This window comes from Capricornis sumatraensis, chromosome 3 (assembly GCF_032405125.1).
Source record: "Capricornis sumatraensis isolate serow.1 chromosome 3, serow.2, whole genome shotgun sequence".
Lineage (NCBI taxonomy): Eukaryota > Metazoa > Chordata > Mammalia > Artiodactyla > Bovidae > Capricornis > Capricornis sumatraensis.
This window is the reverse complement of record NC_091071.1, coordinates 71,666,881-71,683,128: the sequence shown is the minus strand read 5'-3', so window position 1 is coordinate 71,683,128 and position 16,248 is coordinate 71,666,881. Positions and strand designations below refer to the sequence as shown.

The window sequence follows — 16,248 nt, the reverse complement described above, 5'->3', positions numbered from 1 at the left end:
TATCTTCTTAAATTTTTTGTTCCTTGTTATATTTCAAGCAGGGAATTCAGTAAATATGTACTCACTATAATAGTCACCTGCTATCTTTTTTATATTAAACATTTAGTGTCTATTTCCATTTAAAGAATAACATCCCTACTCTTAGCTCAGTTATTGTGCTTAATCCACCTCCAGACCTGGGTTTCCAGAGGATCTAACCTAATCCAATGTATATACTTTACTCTTCTGATCACCAGTGATTGGTTCAGAGATTGAGATGAGCTTGAAATTGCTGGGGTTGACCACATGGAATCTTAACCCAGGAGAAACAGCTAAGAAATGGATCCTGCTTGTATAATTTAAACTCCAAACCAAGCCAGGTCCATAAAAACCAAAGCTGGGTTTTGATATGGCTTTCTATATTCATTTAAATGTAGGTATATTACAAAATAAAGCCAAATGTGAAGGTTTCCCTAGGAAAACTGGATAGTCTGCTCACTGAACTGCCTGTTAAAATACTTCTTTAGCCAAGCTCACGCTAAGACAGGATAAGATGATAATTTGTACCACACACCCCAATCTCCAGGGCAGTTTATCAGCCTTGCATCTCTGCAGAGATAGTATCAATCGGTGGTACCTAAAAGCTGCTCTGCACACTGGGAATGGCTGAGTAATAACATTCCCACTAGTCCACAGCATTCTTAGATAAATTCCACTGCTATACGATCGTGAGCAGAACCCTGAGCCAAGTCCTAGACATGAGAGGCAGCTGAGGGATGGTGCTCTGAAGCTCCCTCCAGCCCTGCCTAGACAACTGGCTTAACCTCCCCCCACCAGACAACAAGGGGAAGCCAGATGTAGCTAGAAGCATGGAGGCCACTGCTCCACGGCTTTTAGGCGTGCCCAAGATATCCTGAGACAGTAGTGTGTGTCTTCCACTAAAGTCAGCAGACCTAAACAAAACCAAATTTAAAAGGAAAGAATAGTGACAAAAATGAAATCCTAGAAGAAAACTGATTGAGTTCTAGTCTGTACTGAATAGACTCCAAAGATGTCAAATATATGTCTAGACCACAACTAACCAGTATAAATATTACAAAATGGAAACTGCTTATGAATTTTCTACATTTGGATTTTCAAAATTAGATCCTTTTCTAGATATTTTAGAACACTGCCAACTTTCTTCTGATACAAAGGTTTGTCCTTTAACTGTAGATCCCTCTTGGTGTAGGATAAAAACATTCCTTCCTTTAAGACATTAGGATGATAGCATTTACTCTGTGAAGTACATTTTAGAAGTTGCAAACCACAGGCTGGACTCACTCCTTTCATTTTTTATCATTACTGATCCATGACTTCTTATAGCTTGACTTAAACCTTCTTTCCCAAGATTTCAATTAAAATAATTGACAAAAATCAGCACACAGAAATGTTACAAAAATAAAGATTATAGACAAACATCGAATAATGACAGTTTTTTAAAAAAGAGAAACACAAAGGGATAACGGTTTTTACACACCATTTATATATCAATTATAAACCAGGGCAGTAAAAGCTTTCCGAACGTTGGCAAGAAAAGCCGAAAAATTGTTGGTCTGCCTTACTTTTTCTTGAAATTCTGCGAGGCACTCAAGATGAGGAGCACTATCTGACACTAGGAGGAAAAAAAAAGAAGACAATATTTTTAGAAGAGAAGTATTTCTAACTTAGATGCTCTCATATGATTCAAGTCATTTCAATTCCATTTTCCTGAAATGCTTTCAGCACAGAATGACACACAAACTTGATTTTCATATCCTAACTATTTTTTGGACCTTTCCTTTGTTTAATCTCTAAATATTCAAATATTAAATACTACAATCTTGTTTTAAATAGATGGTAATCGAGGATTGAAGAGCTCAGAGATACAGGACAGAAGGCCATTTCCTATCATCTTTCCCATACATTTTAACTATTTCAACTATTTTAACAGTATTTTTTTTAAACTGTTGTCAGTTTTCTGTGCAAAATTGGGCCTCAAATCTAATTTCTAACCACTCGATCAAAAAAAGAACAACTTTCAATGCCAACCCTTAATAACTGACGACTATGGAAAGAAACATCTGCTGCTTTACAACTGGAATGGGGATCATTAGAAAATGTAGCTGCTATTCCCAAAGTTGTATTTACATGGCCAAATAGGACTCAGAGTCACAAATAACAATATGGCCCTCACATGCAGTTGCACCAGCTGGTACATACTAGGAGCAAGTCTCCTGTGAAGGTGGTCAAAGGAAAGGAATGATTCAACTTTCTCTATCATCAGTCTTGTCCTTTGTCCAAGGAGAAAAAATTGAAGGCTGTCAGATTTCTAGTTCTTTGGCAGAGACTGCTTGGGAAACAAGGCCCATGACCAAAGCAGAGAAAGAATAGCAAAGAGCACCTGGTTCCAAATTTATACTGCACACTGTATTTTAATACATTATCAAAAACTATAACACTATATAACAAGAGAGGCTATCCAATTTAGAGAAAACTGAGAAGCTAGGTAAGAGGTCTTGGGATTTGCTTTTTAAAAGTTAGCAGCCATCAGATTAGAAGATATTTACCTAGAGAGAGAGAAAAAAAAAAATTTGTACTTGAACTATATTCCTAAAATATAAACTCGAGTCACTAAGTCACAGCAGGGAGCTGACTCAGCCATTTTCCTGAGTGTCCATCTGCTATTAATACAAATGGTTTGTGGACACAGATATAAAGAGCTAAGAACCATTTTTCTGAATTCCAGTAAGTTAAGGATTACTTTAGAATCCTTAACATTAGAATAATAAAAAGAGATAAATAAATTTCCATTCTTTTTGTTCACACTATTGCCAAACATATAACTTCCCACACATTAAAGACCTTTCTGGTCCACTGTAGAAGCAGCAATGAGGCAAAATTATCAACATTTGGGATTTTCAGGATAGGAATATTTTAAAATTTATTTTTTGGAAATTAAATTATCACATTCAAATTGAAAATCATCTACTTAGATCACATACAATATTCACATTTAGGCAGTCATATCCTTTATAGCTTTAGCTTTAAGTTCTCTAAGAGGATAATTCATACTTGCATATGAAATGCAGTGATCGTTGGTCTTTTAACTCTTTCAGCCATTGTGGCACTGTGCCATCCGGAAGAGAAGTTACTTATTAAGGTTTCTGCTGCTGCTAAGTCACTTCAGTTGTGTCCGACTCTGTGTGACCCCATAGACGGCAGCCCACCAGGCTCCCCGATCCCTGGGATTCTCAAGGCAAGAACACTGGAGTGGGTTGCCATTTCTTTCTCCAATGCATGAAAGTGAAAAGTGAAAGTGAAATCACTCAGTTGTGTCTGACTCTTCGTGACCCCATGGACTGGATACTATCTATAAATCAAAACTATAGTCATTGCCTTTAGAAGACAGTATCACAAGAAGCAAGACTGGAAAAGAAAGCAACAGCTTGTGGGAATATTACTTGCCTTCACGTTACTTTATGTTCTAAGTCAAATAACATTCTGGGATGCCAATCTTAAATACCAGTTAAGAGATAGGGCTACATACCTTCATAGTCCCTTGCTTCATTTAGGCACAGGGAAAACATAAATGGGCGATCAGGATGCTTAGGGTCAATATCAGTGAATATAAACTGCAATTTATCACCTGAAAAAAGGGATTAAATTATTTAGTATGAGAATTATTTTATTGTGCCAAAGCTCTCCATTGAGATGAGCTTTCTTCCCTCCACCTCTGATTAATATCTACACTGCTATAAAACAGTATTTCCTGACTTTGGGGACTATGAGAAACTTCTACTTTAAATCTAAAAATAATTTTAAAGCTTTAAAAGTGGTTTTGAGACAAAACTAAACAAAACACAAAAAAGCACCTCAGGATAACAGTGAAGATAAAGACCAATGGATCAAAAGTTCAGAGCTACGCTTGCTTCAGTAGCACATACACTAAAATTGGAATGTTACAGAGAAGATTAGCATCACCGCTGTGAAAGGATATCATGCAAATTTATGAAGCATTCCATATTTTTAGAAACCAACACAATATTGTAAAGCAGTTGTCCCCCAACTGAAACTAAGTACAATTTTTTTAAAAGTTCAGAGCTGGTCTTCATGTTCTCCTCTAAGCAAAGGTTAATATTTTGCATTAAAGACTCATTCTGACAGATAGGAAAAACACCAAAACTAAGGCAAATAGATTTATGAATAGAGGGTCCAATTTTAGAAAGAAGTATAATTGGTAAATAAATGGGGGAAATGGTCACATTTTCATTAATAATCAAAGAAATGTATTTTTTAAAAGTTTCTATTATCTAATCAACTGCCAGATAATAAAATAAACCAAAAATCTTTAAAAAGAAACTACAATTCTGGCACAAATAACAATGAAAGGGTACTCTTTACATTATACACAGATTGCATAAAAGAGCTGGCCTAGCAGGCCTGAGACTTCTGTCCCCAGAAAAGGTCTGCTTGCAAGACTGGTCCTTGTCTGGGATATCAGAGATCCCCAAGACCACCACAGGTTTGAAAATTCACTAGGAGGATTCCTGGGGCTCACCACTGGTTGTACTCAGACCTATGATTACAGTGAAAGGATATAGCAAAATCAGCAATGCAAATAATTCCTGGGGTGAAGTCCAAGTAAAACAAGGCCAAGCTTCTAGAGTCTCTCATGAGGTTCCCTGGTAGACAACACGTCACGTGTCCTGTCACAATTCGACGCTGAAGAGATTAATCACATCCTGTGTGACTCCACTGGCTTAATGCTCTTGAAAACTTGTTTCCTCTAGATTTTGCCACACGTGACTTTTTTCTTTGGGCTGATTTTGTTTTGTATTCTTTCACTGCCATAAATCTGAGCCACCCTGAGCCTTGTAAATCTTTCTAGTGAAGTCACCAAAATGGAATGTAATCTTGGGGGCTCCCAACACCATAAATATTTCTACAGATGGACACATAGATATGTAACAGCGGCAGAAATATTCCTATGCTTTAACTTGGTAATTCATCTCTGGGAATTTCATGAAAATTGTGCCCCCCAAATGGAGAAGTCTATGTATGTCCACTATAGTATTTCTAAAACTGAAAAATGTAAAATCCAAGTGTTAAACTTAGAGTAACATACGGGTTAAACAATAGATAAAAGACTGAATAAATTAAGCTACACTTATGGAATGAATGATTATACCACTATGTTAAAATTACCATTATGAAGGCTATAGCAATTAGAGAAATACTAATCTTACAATACTGGTAAGAACAAGGAACAAAAAATTTTTTTTTCATGCTGGCAACTATGCCTAAAATACATTTACTAAAATGCTGGATGATAAATAACCAAGGCATGAGTAATTACATTAGGGTGATAAAAGTTTGGTAATTTTTTTCTTACTGTTTAAAAAATTAACAATGTGGTCATTATCTTAGCTGAAAATATTTTAAAGATTCTTTTCTACTTAAGACAGACTTTTCAAATATCCTATGTTTTACTTACATTAATATACTAACCATAAATTTTTCGAATTTCTAGTCCAAGTCGATCTCTATATAAGTCTGCAGATTTCTGTAGCCTTTTCAACCTCTCTTCATTAGCTTTGTTAGCAGTGGAAATAGCTATGATTAAAAACCACATACAATGAGTATAGAATGTTTTAAATAACATTCAGTTAATATTCTTTTAACTAATTTTTAAAAACTTAAAAACAACCATAAAAATGATACCAGGCAAATAAATCAGCTTACATTTGCATTTACTACACTTTCTATCTCCACCAATTAGCAAAAGGGGCTTTTGTTCATTCAAGCTGGAAGGAAAAACTGCATGAAAAAATACATACCAGTATTAAGAGTAATAAGTTCTGTGCTATTTTATTATAAAGCAGCATGAATAAATAGGCCAAGGACTTGAAAGCTTAGCAGAGAAACAGAAAGACTTCTTGTACACTATTTCGCTTTTTTTAGTTAGCCAAAAATGTATCGGTTGCTTCACTGGAAAAATACTCTATTATTTTAAATAGGAAGTCAGCGTTATTTCATGCTAGTTTAGAACTTTTTTTCAAAAGTTAATGCAATATTCCCTAAGTAATACTTAAGAGTTGAAAAAAATAATGTCGATTCGTACACAAACTCTATAAGAAAGAGCACTCACGAAACAAACTTTGCTATATTCAAGAGATTTTAAAATTGATTATTTCATTTATGGGCAAACAAGTCTTCTATATAAAAGAAGCCAGCTTTTTTAAAAAAAACATAAACGTCTTAGACAAAGAGGCTTTACAGAGTGAAGAACACGCTTAATAGTTCCTGGCAGAGGATGCGTGATCAATCAATCTGTTGCATAAATTACACGATGGTTTCTCCCAGGCAAATCTTATTTAGTGAAACTGTCTCCCACTCTGCTTAATTAAACTCCCACAATAATGAAACTCAATTTCATTATTCTCTGGTTCTGTTAGAAATCAAAAGGATCAGTCTTCGCTAATGTATATATATGGAATCTGGAAAGATGGTACTGAGAAATTGCAGGAAGCAATGGAGAAACAGACATAGAGAACAGATTTATGGACATGAGGGTTAGGAAGGACAGGGTGGGATATACAGAGAGAGTAACATGGAAACATACATTACCATATGTAAAACAGACAGCCAACTGGAATTGCTGTATGACTCAGGGAACTCAAACTGGGGCTCTGTAACAACCTAGAGGGCTGGAATGGGGGGAGGTGGGAGGGAGGCTCATTAGGGAGGGATGCTGGTATACCTATGGCTGATTCATGTTGACGTTTGGCAGAAACCACCACAATACTGTAAAGCAATTTCCTTTAATTAAAACTAAATAAGTTTTTAAAAAGGCAGGAAAAAAAACAAAAACAGGCTCTTTAAGCAAAAGAAGGAAAATAAAACCTACTTCGCAAATTTCACAGACACCTTGAGGAGAGAGGTGAGGGACTGGCTATGGCCTTAAAGTATGTTAGCTACTTCTGGCAATGAACTGGGGAGAAGGCAACATGTACATAACTGTGAGCCATCACTACTCTGAAATTTAGATTGTTTTAAATACCTGTACAACTGGAAACTTACTTTCCTTCTTCCTAGCATATTCTTCCTTAAGATCCTGGATATTTGCAGTCAGTGCCTCCACTTCCTGGTTTTTGTCTTTTACTTCAGCAATCAACTTTAATAAATTCTCTTTTTTCTCTTGAATGAGCTTATTCTGTCTGCAGATTTCTGCAAGAAGCACAAAGTATTAGCTAGAATCTATATGCTTTGCTCATCAGCATGTATCTATACAAAGAGCAAAATACTGACTTTCACAAAATTAATGTTTTAATTGATAAACATTTCCTAACAATTAAAAAACCGTAAAAGAACAAGAATCCTTATCCTTTCCTATTTGTCTTTGAAAACAAAAATGAGGAGACAAAAAATGCATTTTTAAATGAGAATGCTAAATTAAACCAAGAAATACAAAATCAGAAGATCATGACCTTTGCAGCTCTCCCCATCAAATAAGTACATAAAGAAAACACCACCAAAGATGAACAAACTCTAAAGATGGCTTTTCAGATGCTTTGAAGAAATACCTAATTTTAATGCTAGATATCTGGTATATTCTGAAATATACCAAAATGATAGAAGAAAGGAGAGAGGAAGAGAGGACGGTAAGGAGGCAGTGAAGAAGGAAGAGTACACAGAAGACCTATATTAAAAAGATCTTCATGACCCAGATAACCATGATGGTGTGATCACTTACCTAGAGCCAGACATACTGGAATGTGAAGTCAAGTGGGCCTTAGCAAATATAACTATGAACAAAGCTAGTGGAGGTGATGGAATTCCAGTTGACAGCCATGAAATTAAAAGACACTTACTCCTAGGAAGAAAAGTTACGACCAACCTAGATAGCATATTCAAAAGCAGAGACGTTACTGACGTTGCTGACTAAGGTCCGTCTGGTCAAGGCTATAGTTTTTCCTGTGGTCATGTATGGATGTGAGAGTTGGACTGTGAAGAAGGCTGAGCACCGAAGAATTGATGCTTTTGAACTGTGGTGTTGGAGAAGACTCTTGAGAGTCCCTTGGACTGCAAGGAGATCCAACCAGTCCATTCTGAAGGAGATCAACCCTGGGATTTCTTCGGAAGGAATGATGCTAAAGCTGAAGCTCCAGTACTTTGGCCACCTCATGCGAAGAGTTGACTCATTGGAAAAGACTCTGATGCTGGGAGGGATTGGGGGCAGGAGGAGAAAGGGACGACCGAGGATGAGATGGCTGGATGGCATCACGGACTGGATGGACGTGAGTCTGAGTGAACTCTGGGAGTTGGTGATGGACAGGGAGGCCTTGCATGCTGCAATTCATGGGGTCACAAAGAGTCGGACACAACTGAGTGACTGAACTGAACTGAACTATTTCAAATCCTGAAAGATGATGCTGTTAAAACGCTGCACTCAATATGCCAGCAAATTTGGAAGACTCAGCAGTGGCCACAGGACTGGAAAAGGTCTGTTTTCATTCTAATACCAAAGAAAGGCAATGCCAAAGAATGCTCAAACTTCCGCACAATTGCACTCATCTCACACGCTAGTAAAGTAATGGTCAAAATTCTCCAAGCCAGGCTTCAACAGTATGTGAACCGTGAACTTCAGATGGTCAAGCTGGATTTAGAAAAGGCAGAGAAACCAGAGATCAAATCGCCAACATCCGTTGGATCATAGAAAAAGCGAGAATTCCAGAAAAACATATATTTCTGCTTATTGACTACGCCCAAGCTTCTGACTGTGTGGATCACAACAAACTGTGGAAAATTCTTAGAGATGGGAATACCAGACCACCTGACCTGCCTCCTGAGAAATCTGTATGCAGGTCAGGAGGCAACAGTTAGAACTGCACATGGAACAACAGACTGGTTCCAAATAGGATGTGAGAGTTAGACTCTAAAGAAAGCTGAGTGCCAAAGAATTGATTCTTTTGAACTGTGGTGTTAGAAAAGACTCTTGAGAGTCCCTTGGACTGCAAGGAGATCAAACCAGTCAATCCTAAAGGAAATCAGTCCTGAATATTCATTGGAGGGACTGATGCTCAAGCTTACATTTCAATACTTTGGCCACCTGATGTGAAGAACTAACTCACTGGAAAAGACTCTGATGCTGGGAAAGATTGAAGGTAGGAGGAGAAAGGAACGACAGAGGATGAGATGGTTCGATGGCATCACCGACTCGATGGACATGAGTTTCAGTAAACTCTGGGAGTTGGTGACAGACAGGGAGGCTGGCGTGCTGCAGTCCATGGGGTCACCAAGATTTGGACAAGACTGAGTGAACTCAACTGACTGAACCAAAGAAGGAAGGGGGAAATCAAGACATTCAGGAATAATCTAGGTCAAGATATATGTATGCTTTGTAAGGAAAAAAAAACGCAAAACTTGTCTCAGGCATACATTTGACCCAGTTATATGGAGAGACATTTTAAGCTTCTAAATATTATAAAGATATAAATGTTTCCCAAACCCATTTCTGTGTTTAATAAAGCCCCTGTGGAATTTGGAGGTAATAGAAAGGGAAGATCCAACAAAAGTAATTACACAGGTGAGAACAGCTAGGAAATATGGTGAGAAAAACAATAAGAAAAGGGACTTGCCCTGTCAGATTTAACAACTGTGACTGTGACAGTATTAACACAATAGTGGTGCTGTGAAGTAAGCGAAGTCGCTCAGTTGTGTCCGACTCTTTACGACCCCAGGGACTGTAGCCTACCAGGCTCCTCTGTCCATGGGATTCTCCAGGCAAGAATAGTGGAGTGGGCTGCCATTTCCTTCTCCAGGGGATCTTCCCGACCCAGGGATCAAACGCGGGTCTCCCGCATTGTAGACAGATGCTTTACCATCTGAGCCACCAGGGAAACAAACAAAAGTTTGCAAACAAATATGGGTATATATATGAAATTAATATGATAAATATCATAAATCAAAAGGTAAATTGTTCCCCAAACAGTGCTGAAATCCAAAATAAAATCCACATTTAAATTAAATATTTAAATGTAAAATGAAACTTTATAAAACCTAAAAGGCAGTATCTGTGAATATAAAATTAACTATATGGGGAAAGATCTTTTTACTTGAAGGCAAAAGGAAATTGAAGAGAAAGGCAGGCAAGCAGACAAACTTATATTTCAATCAAATAAGTATAAAAACTCTAAGCTAAATACTTGCTCTTATATTTATATAAATTTAGTCATTTCACAATAATGCAATTATGATGGACATCTTACTCTTTTTTAAAAGAAAAAACTAATATATATAAAATAGATAATCAACAAGGACCTACTGTATAGCACAGGGAACTCTACTCAATATTTTGTAATAACCTGTAAGGGAAAAAAATCTGAAAAACAATAAATATGTATATATAACTGAATCACTTTGCTGTATACCTGCAACTAACACCCTGTAAACTAACCGTGACTTCAATTAAAACAAAGAAGAAGAAAAAGAAGTCTCAGCAGTTCAATAACTTGCTCACAGCTTTACCTGCTAGAATGCAATGAACAGTAAGACCTGGATCCAAACTTAGGTCTTAACTTCAAAGGTCATGCTTTTAACCATTAAACTATCCGTAAACAAAGGTTACTATTCTTAATCTAAAGAAGATACAAATATAAATTCGAAAGAAAAGGACAAAGGAATGAACAGAGGAAACACAAAACGAAGATGGTTAACAAATACAAAAGATAATTTAAACCCAGTAATCACAGATATGCAAATAAAGCAATAACATACCAATTACACACTTTTCTGTATTTTCTAAGACTTTGTGGACATGATCAGATTATATAAGACATAATTTTAAAATAAACATCTAATCAGAATTACCAGAAAGAAAAATGCTACTTTTTAAGGATAATTAAGTAGAATTTTACTGCAAAAGAGATGCAGATTTAAATGTCAAAAGTTCTCAGTTGCCATCTGGCTTCTCAGCTGTTACCCAAGGACCTTGATTCAATCACAACAGTGGGTCCTCTTTTCCTCAGTTGTAAAGGAAGTATTTTGGCCACCTGATGCAAAGTGCTGACTCATTAGAAAAGACCCTGATGTTGGGAAAGGTTGAAGGCAGGAGGAGAAGGGGATGACAGAGGATGAGACGGTTGGATGGCATCACCGACTCAATGGACGTAAGTTTGAGCAAGCTCCGGAAGATGGGGAAGGACAGGGAAGCCTAGCATACTGCAATTCATGGGGTTGCAGAGTCAGACACGACTGAGCAAATGAACAACGAAAAACAAGTATAATAATGGCTGTCCCATTTATTTACCTCACAGGATTAGGGTATCTAATGATGGTGTGAAAAATTTTAAGCTAGTAAGTGGTACATAAATACCATGTATAGGAATGTTTTTATTCTAACATTTGAAGGATTGTGTGATTTTCCTTCCTGCTGCTGGTTACAGAGGGAATGAGAAACAGTAAAAGGGCATGGAAGCTTCAGGGCAGCTAAGAAAGTGGACCTGGGTAGAAGTCTTCTATAACAGCCTCCCAGGAGTTCCAAAATCACATGCCTTCAGGGGCCAGATAAGTAAGTGGTCAAGGCAAATCAAAGCAGAAGAAACAATCAGGGACTGTAGCACATTAAGTACATGCGCCCGTGTAAAGATACTCTGATTTGACAGTGTTCAAAACATGGTTTGGCAAAATTTAGTATCTCCAGTGGATTTTGGCCTGTGGCTACAAGCCTGTGGTCTGTGTGTGAGAATTCAGTAAAAGCTGCTAATCCACTCTGGACAATCTGCAGAGTGGTAGAAAAGAAAGCAGGAACGATAAAAATATATAGGGAAAAACTGTCAGATCTTAAACCTACACCCAAAGAGCTGAGAGAACTCCAGTTTTTCAAAGTTGTGAAACTCATTTTAAAAAAATATAGGCATTTATACATCAGTGTGATGAACAGGTACTGATTTTGTATTCTAGTCTGTGAAACTCATTTTTTAAAAACATGGGCATTTATACATCAGTGAAGATTACTCTCACGAGCAAATGCTAAGTGAAAAAAGGACAGAATACATATTAATATGAAATGCTGCCACATATGTAACATTCAAAACCTCAATACTAAAGTAAAATACTGATAGATTAGTTCTAGAAAGTGAGAGAAGAGGAAGGTATAACATGGGATGTTCTATTTATTAAGCTGAATTGTGTGCGTGTGTGCTCAGTCCAGCTCTTTGTGACCCCATGGACTGTAGCCTGCCAGGCTCCTCTGAAATTTTCCAGGCAAGAATACTGGAGTGGGTTGCCATTTCCTCCTCCAGGGGATCTTCCCAACCCAGGGATTGAACCCACTTCTTTTGTTACTCCTGCATTGGCAGGCAAATTCTTTACCACTAAGCCCCAGGGAAGCTGTATATACATATACATAAACATACATATATACATACATATATCAGAGTTGGACCATAAAGAAAGCTGAGCGCCAAAGAATTGATGCTTTTGAACTGTGGTGTTGGAGAAGACTCTTGAGAGTCCCTTGGACTGTAAGGCGATCCAACCAGTCCATCCTAAAGGAAATCAGTCCTGAATATTCATTGGAAGGACTGATGCGCAAGCTGATGCTCCAATACTTTGGCCACCTGATGCAAAGAACTGACTCACTGGAAAAGACCCAGATGCTGGGAAATACTGAAGGCAGGACGAGAAGGGGATGACAGAGGATGAGATGGTTGGATGGCATCACTGACTCGATGGACATGAGTTTGAGCAAGCTCTGGGAGTTGCCGATGGACAGGGAAGATTGGCATGCTGCAGTCCAAGGGGTTGCAAAGAGTGGGACACAACTGAACGATTGAACTGAACTGATATATATAAACACACTGTTTTACTTGTATGAGGGATTTTATGAAGATGTTTAATCTAAAAAAACTCTCTATGATCTATTTCTACAGTTTGTCACATACGATTTTGATACTCCAGAAACATTTCAACCATCCGTTCTTCTTCCTTTAATTTCACAGACAGCTTTTCTGAAAGAGAAAAGGAGTTGAAGTTTCAATTCAGTTGAAATTACAAACAAACAAGAACAACAAAGAATAACAGCATGTTATGCGTTAAATGTAGGTACCTGCAAATGCTTTAATGGAGTCCTTGTAGGCTTCTCTTAGTCCCACCATCTGACAGCAGGTGTCATTGACAGTGCTTTTGAATTTATTCCAAAATTCATTTATGCTTTTATCAAACAGTGCCAGTTCATCATCTACCATTTTGTAAGACAAGGCTACAAAACAAACAGGACACACATTGTACTTAAGTTACTGAAACCATATCAGCCACATATTTTGGCAGCTTGAAATTTGCTAGAAAATGGTTAGCAACTTACTTTAATACACTGAAGTATAGTTGATTTACAATACTGTGTTAGTTTTAGGTGTACAACAAAGTGATTCAGTCATATATACATCTATATTCTATTTTTCCACTCGATTCCATTATAGTTTATTACAAGATTTCAATTTACCATGCTATACAGTAAATCCATGTTGATAGGGTAATGTGCATCCCTTAAACCCCTACTCTCATAGCAACTTACTTTTAACTCTAAATATCCCAGGGCAGATCGAGCCACCGAAACTTAACTATGGTATAGGTGCAGCAGGAAATCAGAACATCATCACTCCCTAGGAATTCATTAGTAGTAATGAGTGTTATCCCCACACAACACTCACTCTGACCCTGGGAAATATGACTCTGCCTCCGTTTTCTCACAAGTAAAGTTGGGGACTGCTAAGACTCCTTCCAACTCTGACCCTTTTGATTTCGGCCTGGATTGCCAGGTCCCAGAAGGCGCAGCCCCTATCATGGGATAAGATCCCACATATCTACACTCCTTCTTCCTCCTCCACCTCCAGATCAGGAAAGGTGGCAGTAAAATGGAAACTGGAGGAGAGTTTAGTGGGTTTAGTCCAGGACCTGTACAAGTAACCTCGACTTTCCCGGCCTCAGTTCCTCTCCTGTGAAAGGATGTTCTGTAAGATCCCAGGTCCTATCAGTTTTCTGTAACGCTACAACCTTCCCAATGACATAAAATCTCCCCAGAAAATTCGCAGACTTGTCTTCGGTGAAACCCCAAACCCCTCTGCCTTGTGGCTGCCCATTCTGCTCCCTAAACAGCAACAAGAGGTACATTTCATGCTCCGCCCCCCAAATACGCATTCCGCCTCCAAACCCACTTTCCCCTACCGCGACAGGCGGGTTTCGAGCCCAGCTCAATTCCCACCTTCTCCGGCAGGCCTGAGCCCAGCCATCTGCCCCACAAGACCTGAATCGATTTCCACCAACAGCCGAACTACAAAATCCGCTGCCGCAGCCGAGCCAACTTTCCTATTTCAAACCTAGGGCGCCTTCCGCCTCCCGCCTTTGGGCTCACATACGCCTTCTTATTGGCTTATAACGTAGGCTCTTTCATGAAGGGATTGGTTGATCTAGCCCTCGGGGATTCTCGCGAGAAAGATACAGAAAGTGGCGTTCTGGGATTGGTAGTTCTCTTTTGAGAACAGCTGACCTCGTCAGCTTTATTTCAGGAAAGTATTAACAGTTCCTGGAGGTCTCGCCTGACTGGCCATTCATCCTTTTCAGATAAAGGATTCCGCACAAAATATAAATATTGAACTTTAATTGTATTCTGTTGCCAAGTATATAGCCTTTATACTATAGGTAGTTTAAATAAAATAAATAAAGCTTATAAAATACCATTGCTTAATCTGTCTAGTGGCTGAAATATTACTGTTTATTGGCTAATAATAATAACAAAATCCAAAATTTCTTGACTCTCGTTTTAACCCTGTGAATTAAAACAGAGACATGAAAAGGCAGTAACTAATACTGGTAGTCCCTGCCCCAGTAGAAATTCAGCAACACAAAATTTTTAATAGTGAAAGGGAGGGGCAAGATAAGGGTAGGGGATTAAGAAATACAAACTACTATGTAAATGATGAATAAACTACAAGAATATTTTATATAGCATAGAGAATATAGCCAATATTTTATGACAACTTTAACTGGAATATAATCTCTAAAAATATTGAAGCATTACCATTGTATACCTGAAACTAATGTAGTTTTGATTTACAATATTTTCAACTATACTTCAGTGAAAAATAATACATAAAAACTTTTAATATCCAGGATTCTTGCTACCTGTTGTCTCTGGTTGGCTGTATTGTAGATTAATGTGAAAAGGAAAGTACTAAGGCAGAGGTAATTTAAGGTTTGAGACGATGCTGCTGATGGCAGAACTGAAGCTGTCTTTTCAGCAGATCTGGTGTGTTCAGGGAGAAGTGTTGCGGGGAGGAAGAAGCATCATGAGTTATAATTTTAATATGTTGAGTTTGAGAGATTATTGTTGATGATATTAACAAAGCAACTAATGTCTTGCAGTCAATTTATTTCTTCAGTTAATTACAGATTGGGTAGTGTTTCAACTCTGCAATAAGACTTCCTGGGTTTGAATTTGCTAAATGTGATGATGGACTCCACCAATTTGCTAAGTGTGATGATGGGCAAGTTACTTGGTCTCTTTAATCTCAGTTTCCTTATCTATAAAGTGAGGGTAATAATAATAATAATAATATCTTCTTCATATACCCTATGTGAAGACTAAAAAAGAAAGTAAATGAGAATACCTTGGACTAGGTCCTTGTAACATAAAATGGTTTCTTGTTATTATGATTTATATACTACCCACTTCCTATTCAATACACTATCCTATTAAACACATATAAATAAGACTTTAAATAGAACAAAATCTACAGTAGCAAAGAAAGAGAGAAATTGTTGCAATTCGATACTACCTTTAGCTAGGGCAATGCATATAGCTCCCAAAACAAGACAATCACACTGCTCATACAATTTTGATTTTAAGGAAACATACATTCTGCTATGTCCGGATAAATACAAAATGCATCCCTTCCACCTCAATCCAAGTTGAATTAATTAGTATTATCCATTTAATAATTTACCAATGTTTCACAAGTACAATTTTAATCTCAGCACAATGGAAACTAAATTTTTAACAATAATCAGAAAAGAGTTTCAGCAATTTCTTTAGACCATTACTAATTCAAGATAATAAATTATTTCTTCAGCTTGGAATAATGCTTGGACCATTTCTCTGATGAAATCTAGACACACATGACTGATCCATGAGCAAATTGGAAAAAGCTCATCAGCAAGGCTTTGAGATATTCAAGACTGACACAGGCTACA

The 16,248-nt window shown here is 37.6% G+C and overlaps 1 protein-coding gene and 1 non-coding gene across 2 annotated transcripts; one reads left to right on the top strand and one right to left on the bottom strand.

The window, feature by feature from the left end:
- Positions 1 to 1,508: 1,508 nt before the first annotated feature.
- On the bottom strand, positions 1,509 to 14,327 carry SPC25 (SPC25 component of NDC80 kinetochore complex). Its single transcript, XM_068969526.1, has 7 exons — positions 14,261 to 14,327; positions 13,109 to 13,261; positions 12,945 to 13,010; positions 7,081 to 7,227; positions 5,509 to 5,613; positions 3,548 to 3,646; positions 1,509 to 1,633 (listed from the first exon to the last, which is right to left on the bottom strand). The coding sequence occupies exons 1-7, from the start codon at positions 14,286 to 14,288 to the stop codon at positions 1,509 to 1,511; spliced, it is 723 nt and encodes a 240-aa protein (XP_068825627.1). The 5' UTR covers positions 14,289 to 14,327.
- LOC138077250 (U6 spliceosomal RNA) lies at positions 3,926 to 4,028 on the top strand. The gene has a single exon (XR_011144713.1). It is a non-coding gene; the product is annotated as a U6 spliceosomal RNA (small nuclear RNA).
- Positions 14,328 to 16,248: the final 1,921 nt, after the last annotated feature.